This window comes from Electrophorus electricus, chromosome 4, assembly GCF_041902795.1.
Source record: "Electrophorus electricus isolate QZ-2024a chromosome 4, ASM4190279v1, whole genome shotgun sequence".
NCBI lineage: Eukaryota > Metazoa > Chordata > Actinopteri > Gymnotiformes > Gymnotidae > Electrophorus > Electrophorus electricus.
The window spans coordinates 2480904-2497500 of NC_137500.1; the positions used below are offsets into that span (position 1 = coordinate 2480904).

The window sequence follows — 16597 nt, forward strand, 5'->3', positions numbered from 1 at the left end:
GGCAGGGACTATGGATGATCACGGACTACAGGAGCCCACCCTCCGGACTGATGAGTGCGGATGAGTCTCTGGCGAACGAGCTAAACACGTTCTTCTCTCACTTCGAGGCTACATCCTGTAGCGTTAATGCTAACAGCGCTAGCGATAACAGCTCCAATGGTGCTATTGGTGCAGCCAACGGTGCATGTGCAGAGCCCCGCATAGAACAGTGCCCTCTAATCATCATGGAGAGTGACGTGAGAAGAGTTTTTAAAAGAGTGAATACCAGGAACACGGCGGGACCAGACGGTATCTGTGGGAGAGTCCTCAAAGCCTGCGCAGACCAGCTATCCCCAGTATTCATCGACATCTTCAATATCTCCCTGACACTCGATACCGTCCCATCCAGCTTCAAGCAATCCACCATCGTCCCCGTCCCAAAGAAACTTCGAGCCTCCGGTCTCAATGACTATCGCCCTGTTGCCCTCACATCAGTCGTGATGAAGTGCTTTGAAAAGCTAGTCAGAGACTTCATCACCTCTTCACTGCCAGCCTCCATGGACCCACTGCAGTTTGCATACTGCCGCAACCGCTCCACTGATGATGCAATTGCACATCTGCTCCACACCACACTGACCCACCTGGACAAAGGGAGGGGTAATTATGTTAAAATGTTGTTTTTCGTCTACAGTTCAGCATTTAACACTATCATCCCCTCCCTACTCACTACTAAGTTGGAGGATCTAGGACTGCATACATCCCTGTACGACTGGATCTCCAACTTCCTAACAGACAGACCACAATCAATACGGGTGGGCAACTGTGTCTCATCCACCCTCACACTCAGCACTGGAGCTCCTCAGGGTTATGTCCTAAGCCCCTGTTCTACTCTCTGTACACCTACGACTGCGCAGCCACTTCCAGCTCCACCATCATTGTCAAGTTTGCTGACAATACTGTCGTTATGGGCCTGACCTTGGACAACGATGAGAGGGCCTACCTGGAGGAGATTAAACACCTGGAAAACTGTTGCCAGGGAAATAATCTCCTCCTAAATGTCAGCAAGACAAAGGAGCTGATTTTGGACTGCAGCAAGGAGCAGGAGCGGCACTACCAACCTGTGAGGATCAGTGGAACCACGTTGGCGAGAGTAGACAGTTTCAGGTACCTTGGAGTTCACATCTCGCAGGACCTGTCCTGGTCCCGCCACCCCAACTCCCTAGCAAAGAAGGCTCATCAGCGTCTTCACCACCTCAGACGCCTAAGAGACTTCAGACTGCCCTCCAAGGTACTGCGGAACTTCTACACCTGCACTATCGAGAGCATCCTCACGGGGAACATCACAGTCTGGTTTGGGAACAGCACCAAGCAGGACAGACAAGCACTCCAGAAGGTGGTGCGTTCAGCAGAGCGCATCACTCATACAGAACTTCCTGACCTGTAGACCATCTTTTACAAGCGGTGCCAGACCAAGGCTAGGAGTATTGTGAAGGACCCCACCCATCCCAACAACAGGCTCTTTTCTCTGTTGAGGTCAGGGAAGCGCTTTTGCTCCCTGAACATCAATACAGAGAGACTGAAGAGGAGCTTCTTCCCACAGGCCATTCGGGCCCTGAATCAAAGCAATTGATAAAGTGTGGGGACCACCACCACCATGTGACTGTAAATCTGTAAATTTGCAAACTGGAATTGCAAATTGTGTACATACACATACATCCATATATACATTGTACATTGTGTATATATACATATTATACATATATTGTATTTACATTGTTATATATTTTTTGTATATCTATAAAAAAAGTATTTATTTTTTTATTTTCCTTACGCACCCGTTTCTTTCTTCAGTTTGGAGAGAGCACTCACAAAAACATTTCACGGCAAGTTTTACTGTGAATGACTATGTATGTGACAAATAAACGAAATTTCAAACTTGAAACTTGAAACATTTACTCAGCTGCACCCCATCCATCTGAAAGGTTTGTGCAAGTTTCTCCTCCAAGTCTTCCTCCACCAGTATCCAGCAGAGGTTAGACACATTTTTGCTGACCTACCATAATACTCCAGATCAGGGCCAGCAGTTTTGTACTCATCTTGATACTCTGAGACCCAGAGTACTGTCTGCTATAGGCGGCCTGTCCTGTTATGGGGCAGAATATTCCCCTGGACTGGCTCAGGGTCAAATGCCGTCTACCCTCTAACTCTAGAAAAACTGTAATTACTAAGACTTTCTTAATAAGGTGGGAGGAAATGTGTATTGCTTAAACTTGCTGCTATCTATATTCACCACTAGGTGGCAGTGTTATTCACATAGCTTGGGTGAATGACCTAGTAAAAAGGAGAGTTCCAATTCAACTTCCACATGTCCATAGTGTTATTGAATGTAGACATTACATACTGTCTTTTCTAAATGTTGTGCTGATGCAGACATAACACAGGCGTCATCAATACCAACATGATCTTCAATGTCAGGAAAACCAAGTGTAGAAAAATCATGACTGAATGTGAGAGTGCAGCACATAAGGGAGGATTACTGAGAGTTCTAAGAGGAGAGAGAGAAGAGGAGAGAAGAGGAGTGATTCTTTCATTTATATGATAAAGTGAATCAGACGTACAAACTAGTGCTGTGAGGTGAAATGTCAGTTGTCCTGTTTGCATATGTGAGCTGCTTCACTGCTCCACACACTTTAAGAGCTGTAGTGGTGATCAGAGAGTGTTCAGTCCTTTAACACACACTGACACACAGCACAATGATGATGTCACTCATTCTACTGCTGGGGACCCTGGGACTCCTCACTCAGGGTGAGACAAACTGAAATAAGTTTAGTTTTCATTTTTACTTGATTTTGGATGTTCATGTTTATTTGTACTGATTTTTGTTCTTTTTATTTTCAGAGTTACAATGTTTTTAATTTGGATTTTATTTTGATTTTATTTATTTAAAATTCTTCCAAATGTAAATGTTATTTTGTATGTGATTATTTTTAGAATCCTTTGGGGAGAAAATCCTGACTCAATCTCCAGGATCTCAGTCTTTTCAACCAGGACAAACTGTGGCTATCAGCTGCAGGGCCAGTGGGAGTGTTGGTAGTTACCTCCACTGGTATCTACAGAAACCTGGAGAAGTTCCTAAACTCCTGATCTATGCTGCATCAAACCATCAGTCTGGGATTCCAAATCGTTTGAGTGGTAGTGGATCTGGTACAGAATTTACTCTAAAAATCACTGGAGTCCAGGCTCAAGATGCAGGAGATTACTACTGTCAACAGAGCAACAACTGGCCACTCACACATTGTTAGAGCACCGTACAAAAACCTCCCTCAGTTGTAGAGGAACTGCTCTGACTCAAATACAGACTAATCTGAGATCAGCTGCAGAGCTGCTAAATCTGCACTCAACTCAACTCATCAACTCCAAAACACTACAGTACTGAACTGCTTGTTCTTTTAAATTGTCATCATTGTGTAATAGATACTTACATCACTACATATGTAGCAGGTTAATGTCTTTCCTTTAAACCAACCCCTGATAACGTCCTGCTTCCACACTCAGGTTCTGGACAAAGGCAGTAATATATGAACATCACTGTGGTGTATAAGGACAGGTGATCACTACCTAGTGAACTGGTCTGAGTTAATCTTGATTCTTTTAATCATTTTACTGCTGTTTTAATTAGTTAATTCTTCCTTCTTTTTAGAATAAAATAGTTATTTTAAAGTCCTGCTAACTGAATTTCTGGATCATGCCAGGTAATGATGGGACAGACAAGGTGAAAATCTAGAATTACTGTTGAAGTGTAGCTGAATACATCATCCTGGGAATTTTACCACAGGGAAAAATTCATAAATTTAACATTTTTCACACAAGCTAAACAGTTTTGCTATGCTAAGAAGGGAACTATAATTGCAACCTGAATAATTTATTGTTAATTTGAAATGATTTAGTATTTTATTGAAGTTGAAAGAAATGAATTCATTTTATTTGGGTCTGCTTAAAAACCTGAAAATATCACACACAATTAATAAAGATTTTTTAACAAACATTAACAATTCAATCATTTGTATTACTGATACCAACATTTTGCATTTTCAATGAAAAAGAACCTTTTACACTTTTATTTAGTCAATTAAAATGGTTGCCTCAGGAAGAACAACAGAAAAATGAAAACCAGGGTGCAGTACTGACTCTGAATAATCATATACCAGGACCATAAATGCACATCCAGAACAGCAAACATCAAGTGATCTACAAGAGTGAAGGGATTCCACCATCCAGACTAGACTCAGCTTCTACTGTAATGATGGACAGTAGTACAGTAATACATTACAATAATTTATAGAAGAGGAGAAAATAACTTTGTATACCAGCAGATGTCTGTGCTGAGTAGTGAGAGAACCACATGATGGTAATCACAGAAATGGATGAATTGGTCACAGTGTGGTTCAGACCTCACCTGGAGTTATACAACATGTACAAGGATTGATTCAGCTAGTGGTCAAAACCTTGCTGTAACAGACTGGAAATACAGTCAATGATCCCAAAGGTAACAGAAGCAAAGTAAACAAAAGAAACATAAACAAACAACAAAAACCTTCAGCATGAGAAATCCACAGTAGATAAAGACCCAAATGCTCGTATATAAACTACACACATAAACTACACACAAAAGCTACATAAAGATTAAAACACAGGATACATGGAAAAGGAGGCAAAACACAAACTCCTTAAAGGAGACAAACAAACTCAATACAGAGAGAGTAAACGAGACCAAACTGCTAGGAACCAAGAACCAGCAGAGTCAGTTTAATCAGCTGGTCTACACACACACACACACACACACACACACACATATTTCTAAGGAATGTGAGAATGTGAGAAGAGAGTGTGTATGTCTGTGTGTGTGTGTGTGTCCGTGTGTGTGTAGTGAATGATGATAATGTGATAATGAATAGGACACATATCTGAGCCTGAATACCTGCCACAGCTCAACCACACAAACCAAAGAGAAGGAGGAAGCCCAGGAGGACCAGAACACAAGCAGACAGGAAGTCCTTCCTCCTAAAGAGTCCCCACATCAGGAAGTCCTTCCTCCTAAAGAGTCCCCACATCAGGAAGTCCTTTCTCCTAAACAGTCCCCACATCGGGAAGTCCTTTCTCCTAAAGAGTGCTGTCTGCTCATGTGTAATTCACCATTAGAGAACAGAGAGTGAAGGGCTGCTTCTGAACTGCACTGGCTGCACCTGCACCGCACCTACACACTGGCACACCTTGAACTACGATGATCTCCTCTGAGGTTTCTTCCATTTACATTCTTAACACAAAACTCTTGTTACAGTCTTAAGCCTAGATGAGGTCATAACATTTAAATAATAAAATACCCTGCAAACTCATTCATTCATTTATTTCTTTATTTGCTAAATACATTTTTTATTCATTATCTAAATGTACTTAGTTGAGAATGTAATTTTTATTTAATCTTGATACTGTTTTATTGGTAATTATTTCCTTTGCCTGTGTATGTAATGTTCAGATAAAAATGAAGAACTGAAACTAGTCTCTAGTAAAGTCAATACCAGTCAGAGTGAAAGAGAGCGAGAGCAGTGGGGTGAAACAGATTTGTGTTTACAACCCTGAGAAACCTGCTCCTTCCCAGAATAGAACAATACTTTTTGCAGATGTTAAACTTATTAAACCAACTTACTCAAGCACAACACACTCCAGTAAAACACACTCCAGACCAAAGAATCTTATAGTGCAGATAATGACTATTAAAATTATACAAGAACAGACCAAGTTCAAAATGAAGCTTTATTGCAGTGATAGCAAAACCCAAGAATCAAACACAGAGAGGTGAATTAAGGAAAAAGAGCATTCTTCAGACTGTAAACTCCATTGATCAGGGCTGTATAAGTGTGTTACATTACATTACAACTGACTGAGGTCATCATGGAAGATGGTAGAGCTCCTCCTCATCTTCCCTAAATGCAGCACTAAGAGTCAGTGAGCTGCTGTGGCTGTAACTGCAGTTCTGTTCTTCTACTCTGGTCAGAACACTCTGCTTCACATCTTAGACATCCACTGTACAACTCACCAGCACCCTTTGTGGAAAGTATGTAGACCGCAGGCACAACAGAGATCCTGTACAGAGCAGGGACTAGGCGCACTACACCACACACGTTTAGAAATCTTTACATAACATTTACTAGATACTTCTTATTTATCATTCTCTCTTGATCTGATCTTTAGCTCCAGTTCTCCAATAATCAGCACACTGTACCATAGTTTTCTGACATTGTTTATATTAAATAGAAATACTACTTGACCTTTAAGAGCATCTATATATTACATTATATTATAAAGTTTATAGTTATCTAGTATGGTTGGTTCTGCTAAATACGGTTATGTAAGAGGTATTCAGTGGGGTCATTACATCAGACAGAGGCCACAGAAAGTATTTGGTGTTCGGGTATTAATACAGAGAGGCCACAGAGAGTGTTTGGTAGACGTGTATTAATACAGAGAGGCCACAGAGAGTATTCGGTAGACGTGTATTAATACAGAGAGGCCACAGAGAGTATTTGGTAAACATGTATTAATACAGAGAGGTCACAAAGAGTATTTGGTAGATGTGTATTAATACAGAGAGGTCACTTTGCATGTGCAGCACCTGCTTCAGTGCTCTGGGAGTGTTTATAGTTCTGTGAGTTTAACACATCATGAGTGAGAGCTGCCTGCCCCAGCAACTTCACTCACAGCAACCATGACTTTGATCCCCATCTTCATCTGCACACTGCTCCTCTGGACTCAAGGTAACTCACTGCTTTACCTCTGTGGTGAACTATACTGTGACACAGGTCTACTATTCTTATTTAAAATGCACTTTTCACAGATTTAGTAAACTAAACTAAAGTACATACAAGTAATTTTTTACTTTTTTGTTTTTGTTCTTTTTTTTTGTCCAGGATCCAGAGGGAAGGTAACAGTGACCCAGGATTTAGTGAAATCTGCTCTTCCAGGAGACACAGTCACCATCAGCTGTAGAACCAACCCTGCAGTGTATTATCACAGCAGCTATGGACATTATCTACACTGGTACCTGCAGAAACCTGGAGAAGCTCCTAAACTCCTGATCTATTATGCATCAAACCGTCAGTCTGGGATTCCAGCTCGTTTCAGTGGTAGTGGATCTGGATCTGACTTTACTCTGACCATCAGAGGAGTCCAGACTGAAGATGCAGGAGATTATTACTGTCAGAGTGTTCATAGTATTGATGTGTTCACACATTGTTAGAGAGTCGTACAAAAACCTTCTTCAATCAGACTGCACAGAGACTGCATGGCTGCAGCTGGGACCTACTTCAGGTGTTTAGGTGGAGGATGTGATACAGCACAATAACACACTCTGTGGAGGAGAGGAACCAAACTGCATTAAATCATTACTGAACAACACAATTCTATAGAGTACCTCATTTATACTGCAACCTGCTCTCAACTGCTCAACTCACACTGTTATCTCAAACCACTCACCACCCTGCTGTTTATGTCACCTGTAAATTATAGTGTAAAATCAATTGTGAACAACCATTCTGCCATCCATGAAAATGTGTAGCTTTGTATTTTGCTGTTTCTTTTGTATTTTTTGCTATATATTTTGTGTATTTTGCTGCTTGGGAAGGCTGTCAATGAAATTTCATTATACTCATGTATAATGAGAATGAAAACTCTTAATTTTAGTAATATATCCTTTCACCTGTCTGTATGTGTGTAAACACTTGCTGGTTTCTTATGTTGATTGTGAAATCTTCCCTTGTGTTCTGAGAATCCTACATCTATTCTGACTGATTGTGTACTGTACCATTGGCCAGTTCTTTGGAGTTTGTCTTTTGGATCTTGTTTTGGTTTATACATCCTGTGTTTGTGTCCCTGTGCTCCACTCTTGTTCTGGTTCTTGACTCTGCATTTGGTGTTGTTTATCCTCACCTGATGGCTCTGTTCCTCAGTTTTAATTTCTATAAGTGGATCCTAAATAACCATTTGAGTCTCCTTCATTGCAATAGGTGCAACAAATGCAATGGAATGAGAAGTCATCATAAATATTTTTTGTAATTATAAATTTTTTAAATATTTTTTTGCAAGTATAAATTCTAAGGTGTATGTGTGTGTGTGTGTGTGTGTGTGTGTGTGTGTGTGTGTGAGAGAGAGAGAGAGAGAGAGAGAGAGATAGATAGATAGATAGATAGATAGATAGATAGATAGATAGATAGATAGATAGATAGATAGATAGATAGATAGATAGATAGATAGATAGAGACTTATCCCAGACCTATCTGCAAATGCAGTTTGAAAAAAATTCACAAAAGCTCCTGACAATCACCATCAGAAGGGCCTTGTTTGTTATAATCACCTGCCAATTGTATTGCCTCAGTGCCAGCTATCATTCATAAGGCTATGGACCAGATACTACAAGGGCTACTTAATGTCCACTGCTATCTGGATGATATTCTGGTAACAGGACATACTGATGCAGAACACCTTGAGTCAGTGAGCTGACACCTTTCCTTACTCAGTGCAATGAACTGTGCAGCAAGGGTGCTTAATATGGGCCATGAGAGTCACTATCCCTCCTAAACTGAGCTCCAGAATCCTTGAAGAGTTGCACACTGGCCATCCTGGGGAGGTCAGAATGAAGGCTAAAGCCTGTAGCTGTGTGTGGTGGTCTGGTCCTGATGCTCACATTGAGCTTCAGGCTAAGAATTGTCAGCCCTGCCAGCAGATTCAGAAAATGCTGTGCCATGCTTCTCTCCACTCGATGGTTTGGCCTAGTAACCGTGGCAACATACACACATGGACTTTGCAGGCCCAAGTGAAGGCCATACGTTGTGGTCGCCCATTCAAAGTGGCCTAAAGTGGAGTTCATGGACTCCACAACTGATGATATAGTGATAATGGACCACAATGCATTGCACAGGAGTTCGCTGCATTCCTAAAGGCCAACCGTGTCAAACACATTCGCTCAGCTGCACACCATCCAGCTGAAAGGTTTGTGCAAGTTTGCACTCAGATCCTCCAAGTCCTCCTCCACCACTGTCCAGCAGAGGTTAGACATATTTTTGCTGAAATACCATAACACTCCATATCAGGGCTGCAGTTGCATACTCATCTTGATGCTCTGAGACCCAGAGTACTGTCTGCTGTAGGGAGCCTGTTTTGTTATGGGGCAGAATATTCCCCTAAAGTGGCTCGAGGTCAGATGCTGTCTATCCTCTACTTCTAGAAAAAAAGATAGAGAATTGTAATTACTAAGACTTTCTTAGTAAGGTAGGAGGAAATGTGTACTGTATTGCTTAAACTTGCTGCTATCTCTATGCATCACTAGGTGGCAGTCTTATTCATATAGCTTGGGTGCCATCAATACCAACATGAGCTCAATTATGTCAGGAAAAAGTATAAAAAAATAATGACTGAATGTGAAAGTGCAGCACATAAGAGAAGCTTACTGAAAACTCTAAGAGAATAGAGAGATAAGTGGAGAGAAGAGGAGTGATTCAATCATTTATTTGATAAAGTGAATCAGACATACAAACTAGTGCTGTGAAGCAAAATGTCAGTTGTTTTGTTTGCATATGTGAGCTGCTTCACTGCTCCACACACTTTAAGAGCTGTAGTGGTGATCAGAGAGTGTTCAGTCCTTTAACACACACTGACACACAGCACAATGATGATATCACTCATTCTACTGCTGGGGACCCTGGGACTCCTCACTCAGGGTGAGAGGAATGTTTTGCTGTTCTTTTGTGTATATATATATCTGAGGAAGATTCCAGGTAAAACAGGATGAACCAGGACAGAGGTCCTTCATCAGCTGTGTACAATTTAATGGGGTATTACAATTGTAAGGTGATGTAGGGCAACTATTAACTATTATTATATTAATGATAATATTTAATGATAATAATTTAGTGCAAAGACATGGATAAGTGGATAAGAATATCTACTTTTCAAATATTTTGAGTACATTATTTATCTTTAATCATTTCAAATATTGTGAAATTTGGCAATAATATAATGCATTTCAATGCTTTCTTCCATTTTTAAGAATCCTTTGGGGAGATACTCCTGACTCAGTCTCCAGGATCTCAGTCTGTTACACCAGGACAGACTGTTACTATCAGCTGCAGGGCCAGTGTGGATATTGATGATGACCTCCACTGGTACCTGCAGAAACCCGGAGAAGCTCCTAAACTCCTGATCTATTATGCAACTACCCGTCAGTCTGGGATTCCAGATCGTTTCAGTGGAAGCGGATACAACAGAGAGTTCACACTTGTCATCACTGGAGTCCAGGCTGAAGATGCAGGAGATTACTACTGTCAGCAAGATGAGGCTTATCCATTCACACAGTGTTAGAGCGCCATACAAAAACCTCCCTCAGCTGTAGAGGAACTGCTCTGACTCAAACACAGACTGAGCTGAGACCAGCTCCACAGCTACTAATGCTGCACTCAACTCAGTTTAACTCCAAAACACTACAGTACTGAGCTTTTTAAAATGGGTACTTTCATAAGTATATATACAGCAGGTCAGGTAAACACCTTTCCTTGAAATGAACCAGACAGCAATTTTAAAAAGGTTATTGTCTCCCTCTTGTTAAAACCAATAATTATATGAATGTTCTGACATCTGATTATATGGTAGGAAGGTGTGGGGTAGACAAGTTGTAAATCTAGAATCACTTGCATACTAGACCACCATGGGAATTTATCTCAGGGAAATATTACTTCATGTATGATATAACATGATCAAATCATGTTTGTTATATGAAGATCCATAAAAACACATTTAATCCATAAAAACTCTGCAAAGTTATAAACCAGTATTTACAATGCAAGCAATTATCATATCAATGATTGATATCAATGATATAATTTAATGTAACTTCCAAATATTCCCATTATTATTAAATCCGATAAAATGTTTCCTCCTAAGAGGAGGAAACAGAAAAACTGAAACCAGGGTGCAGTACTGAGGCGGACCATAGGGCAGGGCAGATTAATCATATTCTTAACACAACAAGGTGGACAACCGTGAAGGGATTCCATCACACAGGGAAACAAAAATCTAAAACATCAAAGGTTTGCTAGTGTGCCAATGCCAGCACAACCGACAGTGCAGGGAATACCTGGCATCTGGACAGGGTTGCAAACAACCGGACAAAATGAAACAAAAGAAATCAAAAAGATCAACATCTTCTCCATCTCACTGGCTATTATAAAAACAAAGAGAAAACACATAGGCTCTGTTTATACACAAATCTACAGCTACAACATGACTACATCATGTAACACCAAACACAACTAAAGGGATTAAACTAGTGCGTGAGGAGAGCGTGATGGAGTGATATCAGTGAATTAATGTAATAAAAATACTCTGCAAACCCTGAACAGAAGCTTTCATGTATTCATTCATTTCTTTATTTGAGAAATACACTTTTTATTCTTAATCTAAATTTAGTCAAGAATTACACATATACACATTTAAATACAAATACACATTTAAATACACTCTTGACAGTGTATTATTGGTCATTCTTTGCTTTGCCTGTTTACATAATGTTAGATAGTGTTCAGATTAAAAATGAAGAAGTAAAACTAGTCTCTCCACACAGCTATATGCAAAAAGTATAATATTAATATAACAACTACAACAGTACAACAGCAGTATAACAGTTGGGGCGGGTGAAACAGATTCGCGTTTACAGCCCTGGGTAACCTGCACAACACACTCCAGAACAACACACTCCAGAACAACACACTCCAGTACAACACACTAAAGTACAACATACTGAAGTACAATTCTGTCCAACACAACACAGTCCAGCACAACACACTGTAATTGCCATCATATTTGATTGTGTCACTTTTAAACCGAGCGCTATCAAGGTTTGCTTAAGATGTTTTTTTTTTTTGTTTTTTTTTACCTTTGACTGTGTTAATAATATTGTTCACTTTGTCAGGGTCTGGGTTTGCTCAGAGGTCATTTAGAGATGTAATGTTCATACTGGGAGGGAGGGGGGAGGAAACTTTGCATATGCAGCACCTGCTTCAGTGCTCTGGGAGTGTTTATAGTCCTGTGAGTTTAACACTTCATGACTGCATCAAACTCCAGCAGACTACACAGCGAGAGTTCAGAGACTGCTGTGTTTTAGTCTTTACTGAAACGTGGCTCAGCAACAGTATTCCAGACGCCGCCATTCATATGGCGGGATTAGTCTCAATCCCTGCCGATAGAGACAATGCACTCTCCGGCAAAACACGCAGCAGAGGAGTATGCATTTATATCAATGAGTCCTCGTGTAAAAGCTCTGTGCTTGTCAATAAGTAATGCTCCCGCTGGTGGAGTTTGTTATTGTCAGATGCAGACCTTTTTATTTACCGTGTTTATAATCGCGCTGTACATTCCAACCAGTGCAGATACACGAGAGGCTCTCCAGGAGTTGTAAGTAGCGATTAGTGAACTGCAGAACGTACACCCAGACAGACTGTTTATTGTCACCGGAGATTTCAACCACACAAATCTCAAGTCAGTACTGCCTAAATTCCATCAACATGTGAATTTTGCAACAAGAGCAGCAAATGTGCTGGATCTTGTTTACACAAACATCCCCGGTGCATACCGCGCCCACCTCGGATACTCTGATCACATGTCTGTAATGTTGATCCCTGCATATAGACCGATCGTCAGATGCTCGAAACGGCTTCTGAAGCAGGTGAGAACCTGGCCAGCGGGAGCCATCTCTGCTCTTCAGGACTGTTTTGAGCAGACGACTTGGATCACATTCAAGGAGGCTGCTACTGATGGTAACACTGGAGGAGTATACAACATCAGAGACTGGCTACATCAGCAAGTGCACTGATGATGTTACTGTCTCCAAGACCATCATCGCATACCCCAACCAGAAGCCATGGATGACTGCTGAGGTGGGCATGCTACTGAGGACCCAAGACTCAGCCTTCAGAACGGGTGACAGAGACACTCTCAGAAAAGCGAGAGCCCATCTGCCACGTGTGATCAGGGAAGCAAAGCATGCACACGCACAGAGGATCCATGGACACTTCCAAGACACACGGGAGGGCATTCAGGCCATTACTAACTACAGGAAAACATCACCTTCCTGTGACAGTGATGCCACCCTCCCAGATGCACTGAATGACTTCTATGCACGGTTTGAAGCACAGAACAACGTTGCAGCAGAAAAGTTCATCCCTCCGCAAAATGACCAGGTGCTGTGCCTGACTGCGGATGATGTGAGGCATACTCTGCGTGTACTTAACCCATGGAAAGCTGCTGGACCATACAACATCCCGGGTCGTGTGCTCAGAGAATGTGCTGACCAGCTTGCAGATGTCCTGACAGACATCTTCAGTATCTCTCTGAACTGCACCATTGTCCCAACATGCTTCAAGACTACCACCATCGTCCCCGTGCCTAAGAAGCCCACAGTGTCATGTCTCAGTGACTACCGTCCCATCGCACTCACATCCATCATCATGAAGTGCTTCAAAAGACTCTTCATGATACACATCAAAACCCAGCTTCCCCCTTCTTTGGATCCCCTGCAGTTTGCAAACCGCTCCAACCGCTCTACAGATGATGCCACCTCTAGCACACTTCATCTGGCACTTACACATCTGGATAAAAAGGGCACCTACATAAGAATGCTGTTCATAGACTTCAGTCAGTCTAGATCGGGAGCAGCACTTCCAACACCACCACACTGAGTACTGGTGCTCCCCAGGGCAGCGTACTCAGCCCTCTGCTGTTCACACTGCTGACTCATAACTGTGCAGCGATGCACAGTTTGAATCACATCATCAAGTTCGCTGATCACACGACCGTGGTGGGTCTCATCAACAAAGACAACGAGTCAGTATACAGAGAGGAGGTGCGAGAACTGGTGAGCTGGTGTAAGGTCAACAACCTGTATCTGAATGTTGACAAGACAAAAGAAATGGTTGTTGACTTCAGGAGAGCAAGGCAAGATCACTCCCTGCTTGCCATCAACGGCTGCTAAGTGGAGATCGTCAAGAACATCAAGTTCCTTAGTGTTCACTTAGCAGAGAACCTCACCTGGACCCTGAACACCAGTTCCATCACCAAGAGAGCCCAGCAACATCTTTACTTCCTTCGGAAGCTGAGGAAAGCCATCCTCACTACCTTCTATAGAGGTATTGTAGAGAGCATCCTGAGCAGCTGCATCATTACCTGGTTTGGGAACTGCACCACCTTTGACCGCAAGACCCTCCAGAGAATAGTGAGAACAGCTGAGAAGATCATTGGGGTCTCTCTTCCCGCCATCACGGACATCTACATAACACACTGCATCTGGAAAGCCACCAACATTGTGAAAGACCCCACACACCCCTCACATGTACTGTTCACCCTTTTGCCATCTTGAAGAAGGTACCGCAGCATCCAGTCCCACACCTCCAGACTGTGCAACAGCTTCTTCCCAGAAGCCATTAGACTCCTGAACTCTGGCTAACTCCAATTCCAATTCAGATTCCAAAAATGGGCACTTTTATACACACACACATACACACATGAACACTAGTCCTCTGGACTCAAGGTAACTCACCAGCTTTACTGCTGTGGTGAACTATCCATGTGACACAGGTCTACTACTCTTATTTAAAATGCACAATTCACAATGCACTACAAAAGTTTAACTACTAAATAAAAGAATACTTTTAGCTTTTTTGTGTTTTGTATTCATTTTATAGGATCCAGAGGTCAGGTAACAGTGACTCAGGATTCAGTGAAATCTGCTCTTCCAGGAGACACAGTCACCATCAACTGTAGAACCAACTCTGCAGTACATAATAATAACAACTATCTTGCCTGGTACCTGCAGAAACCTGGTGAAGCTCCTAAACTCCTGATCTACAGGGCTACTAACATACAGTCAGGAACTCCAGTTCATTTCAGTGGTAGTGGATCTGGAACTGATTTCACTCTGACCATCAGAGGAGTCCAGACTAAAGATGCAGGAGATTATTACTGTCAGAGTGCATATTACATTAGTAGTAGCTGGCTGTTCACACAGTGTTGGAGAGTCGTACAAAAACCTCCCTCAGTCAGACTGCACAAAGACTGCACTGCTGCAGTTGGGACCTACTGCAGGTAGGATGGATACAGCACAATAACACACTCTATGGAGGAGAGGAACCACAACACACTCTGTCACTACTGAACACCCAAACTCACTGCTGAATACACTCACTACTGAACACACCCATCTATAAATACCAATAAAGAACCAGTACAGACAGCTGTCCTGCCTTCTGCAAGAACTACACTTGCCACAAACCTCCTGTTCGTTGCCAATCCCCAGATTGTTAGTCTCATCTGTGTTTTGCTTTTCTAAGCTTCCTTTTCTAAGCTCTGTTTGTTCAGTCAGTCTTTGCCAAATCTTCTTTGCCTGCCTTACGTTTCTGAACTGTTGACATTGTCCTAGTCTCTCATATTTTTTTTACATTATTTTAATGTCTCACTTCCTTAAATATTGTTTGTTACTTCTGTATTTCATGGTTATGATTATCAGTGTTTTTAGTACTTGTATTACTGGGGTTTTTGTTTAATCAAGAATTCAGATGTTGTGTAATGTTCTCAGATCTTTGAGTGATACCTGTTAGAAGAAACCTTAACCTTAAAGTTAGTCCTCTCTTATACAGACTGATGTTACAGTAAGAGGAGGACTTCAAAAATCTCTGTGCTGTTTAACTGGTTCTAGTACTAGAACCAGTACTAGTGTACTAGTGTATAGTACGAGTGTACTTTTCTTTAGACATTTCATTTATTATATTTCAGTTCCTTTTAAATGTTAAAGCTTTGTTACCACAGCGCCCCCTGTCAGTAGAGATAAACATGGTATTTTGTGCTACCTGCTCAAATCAGAAAGGCAATAAAGATCTTACCCAGAACTTACCTTTAAGAACAAACAACTAGAGCAGCAATATTAAAACCCTACACAGCTGTACTTGTGGTATATATATATATATATATATATATATATATATATATATATATATATATATATATATATATATATATATATATATATATATATATATATATATATATATATATATATATATTTATATATATTTATATATGTATATATACATGAGTGTTTGTTTGTGTGTGTGTTTAAAATATGACATCTGGAAGAAATATTTCAAATAATATGTAATGTATGACTGTTGCTGAGCTTAGAGTTCTGTATTAGAAGATCAGTAGAAACAACTGTGATGTTTCCCATAAATTATTACCACATGAGATTCACAAACTCTCTTAATGAATATTAGCAGCAAAAACCTTGACCCTGTTCTACAGGCATGTGTGTGTATCAGAGAGTTGTAGTTGTCTTGTTTGCATATGTGAGCTGCTTCACTACTCCACACACTTTAAGAGCTGTAGTGGTGATCAGAGAGTGTTCAGTCCTTTAACACACACTGACACACAGCACAATGATGATGTCACTCATTCTACTGCTGGGGACCCTGGGACTCCTCACTCAGGGTGAGACAAACTGAAATAAGTTTAGTGTTCATTTGTA

At 41.2% G+C, this 16597-nt stretch overlaps 3 gene segments (V, D, J or C); 2 read left to right on the plus strand and 1 right to left on the minus strand.

Annotated features, from left to right (window-relative positions):
- Window positions 1-16597, minus strand: part of LOC113568144 (Ig kappa chain V-III region MOPC 63-like) — a 230176-nt gene that overhangs the window by 12047 nt on the left and 201532 nt on the right.
- LOC113568143 (Ig kappa chain V region Mem5-like) overlaps window positions 9639-16597 on the plus strand; it is a 125925-nt gene continuing 118966 nt past the window's right edge. The window contains 2 exon segments of the V gene segment in view: window positions 9639-9749; window positions 10079-10373. Of these exon segments, the coding sequence occupies window positions 9698-9749; window positions 10079-10373 (347 nt within the window).
- LOC113568146 (Ig kappa chain V region Mem5-like) overlaps window positions 16446-16597 on the plus strand; it is a 256254-nt gene continuing 256102 nt past the window's right edge. Inside the window, 1 exon segment of the V gene segment in view lies at window positions 16446-16560. Within this exon segment, the coding sequence occupies window positions 16509-16560 (52 nt within the window).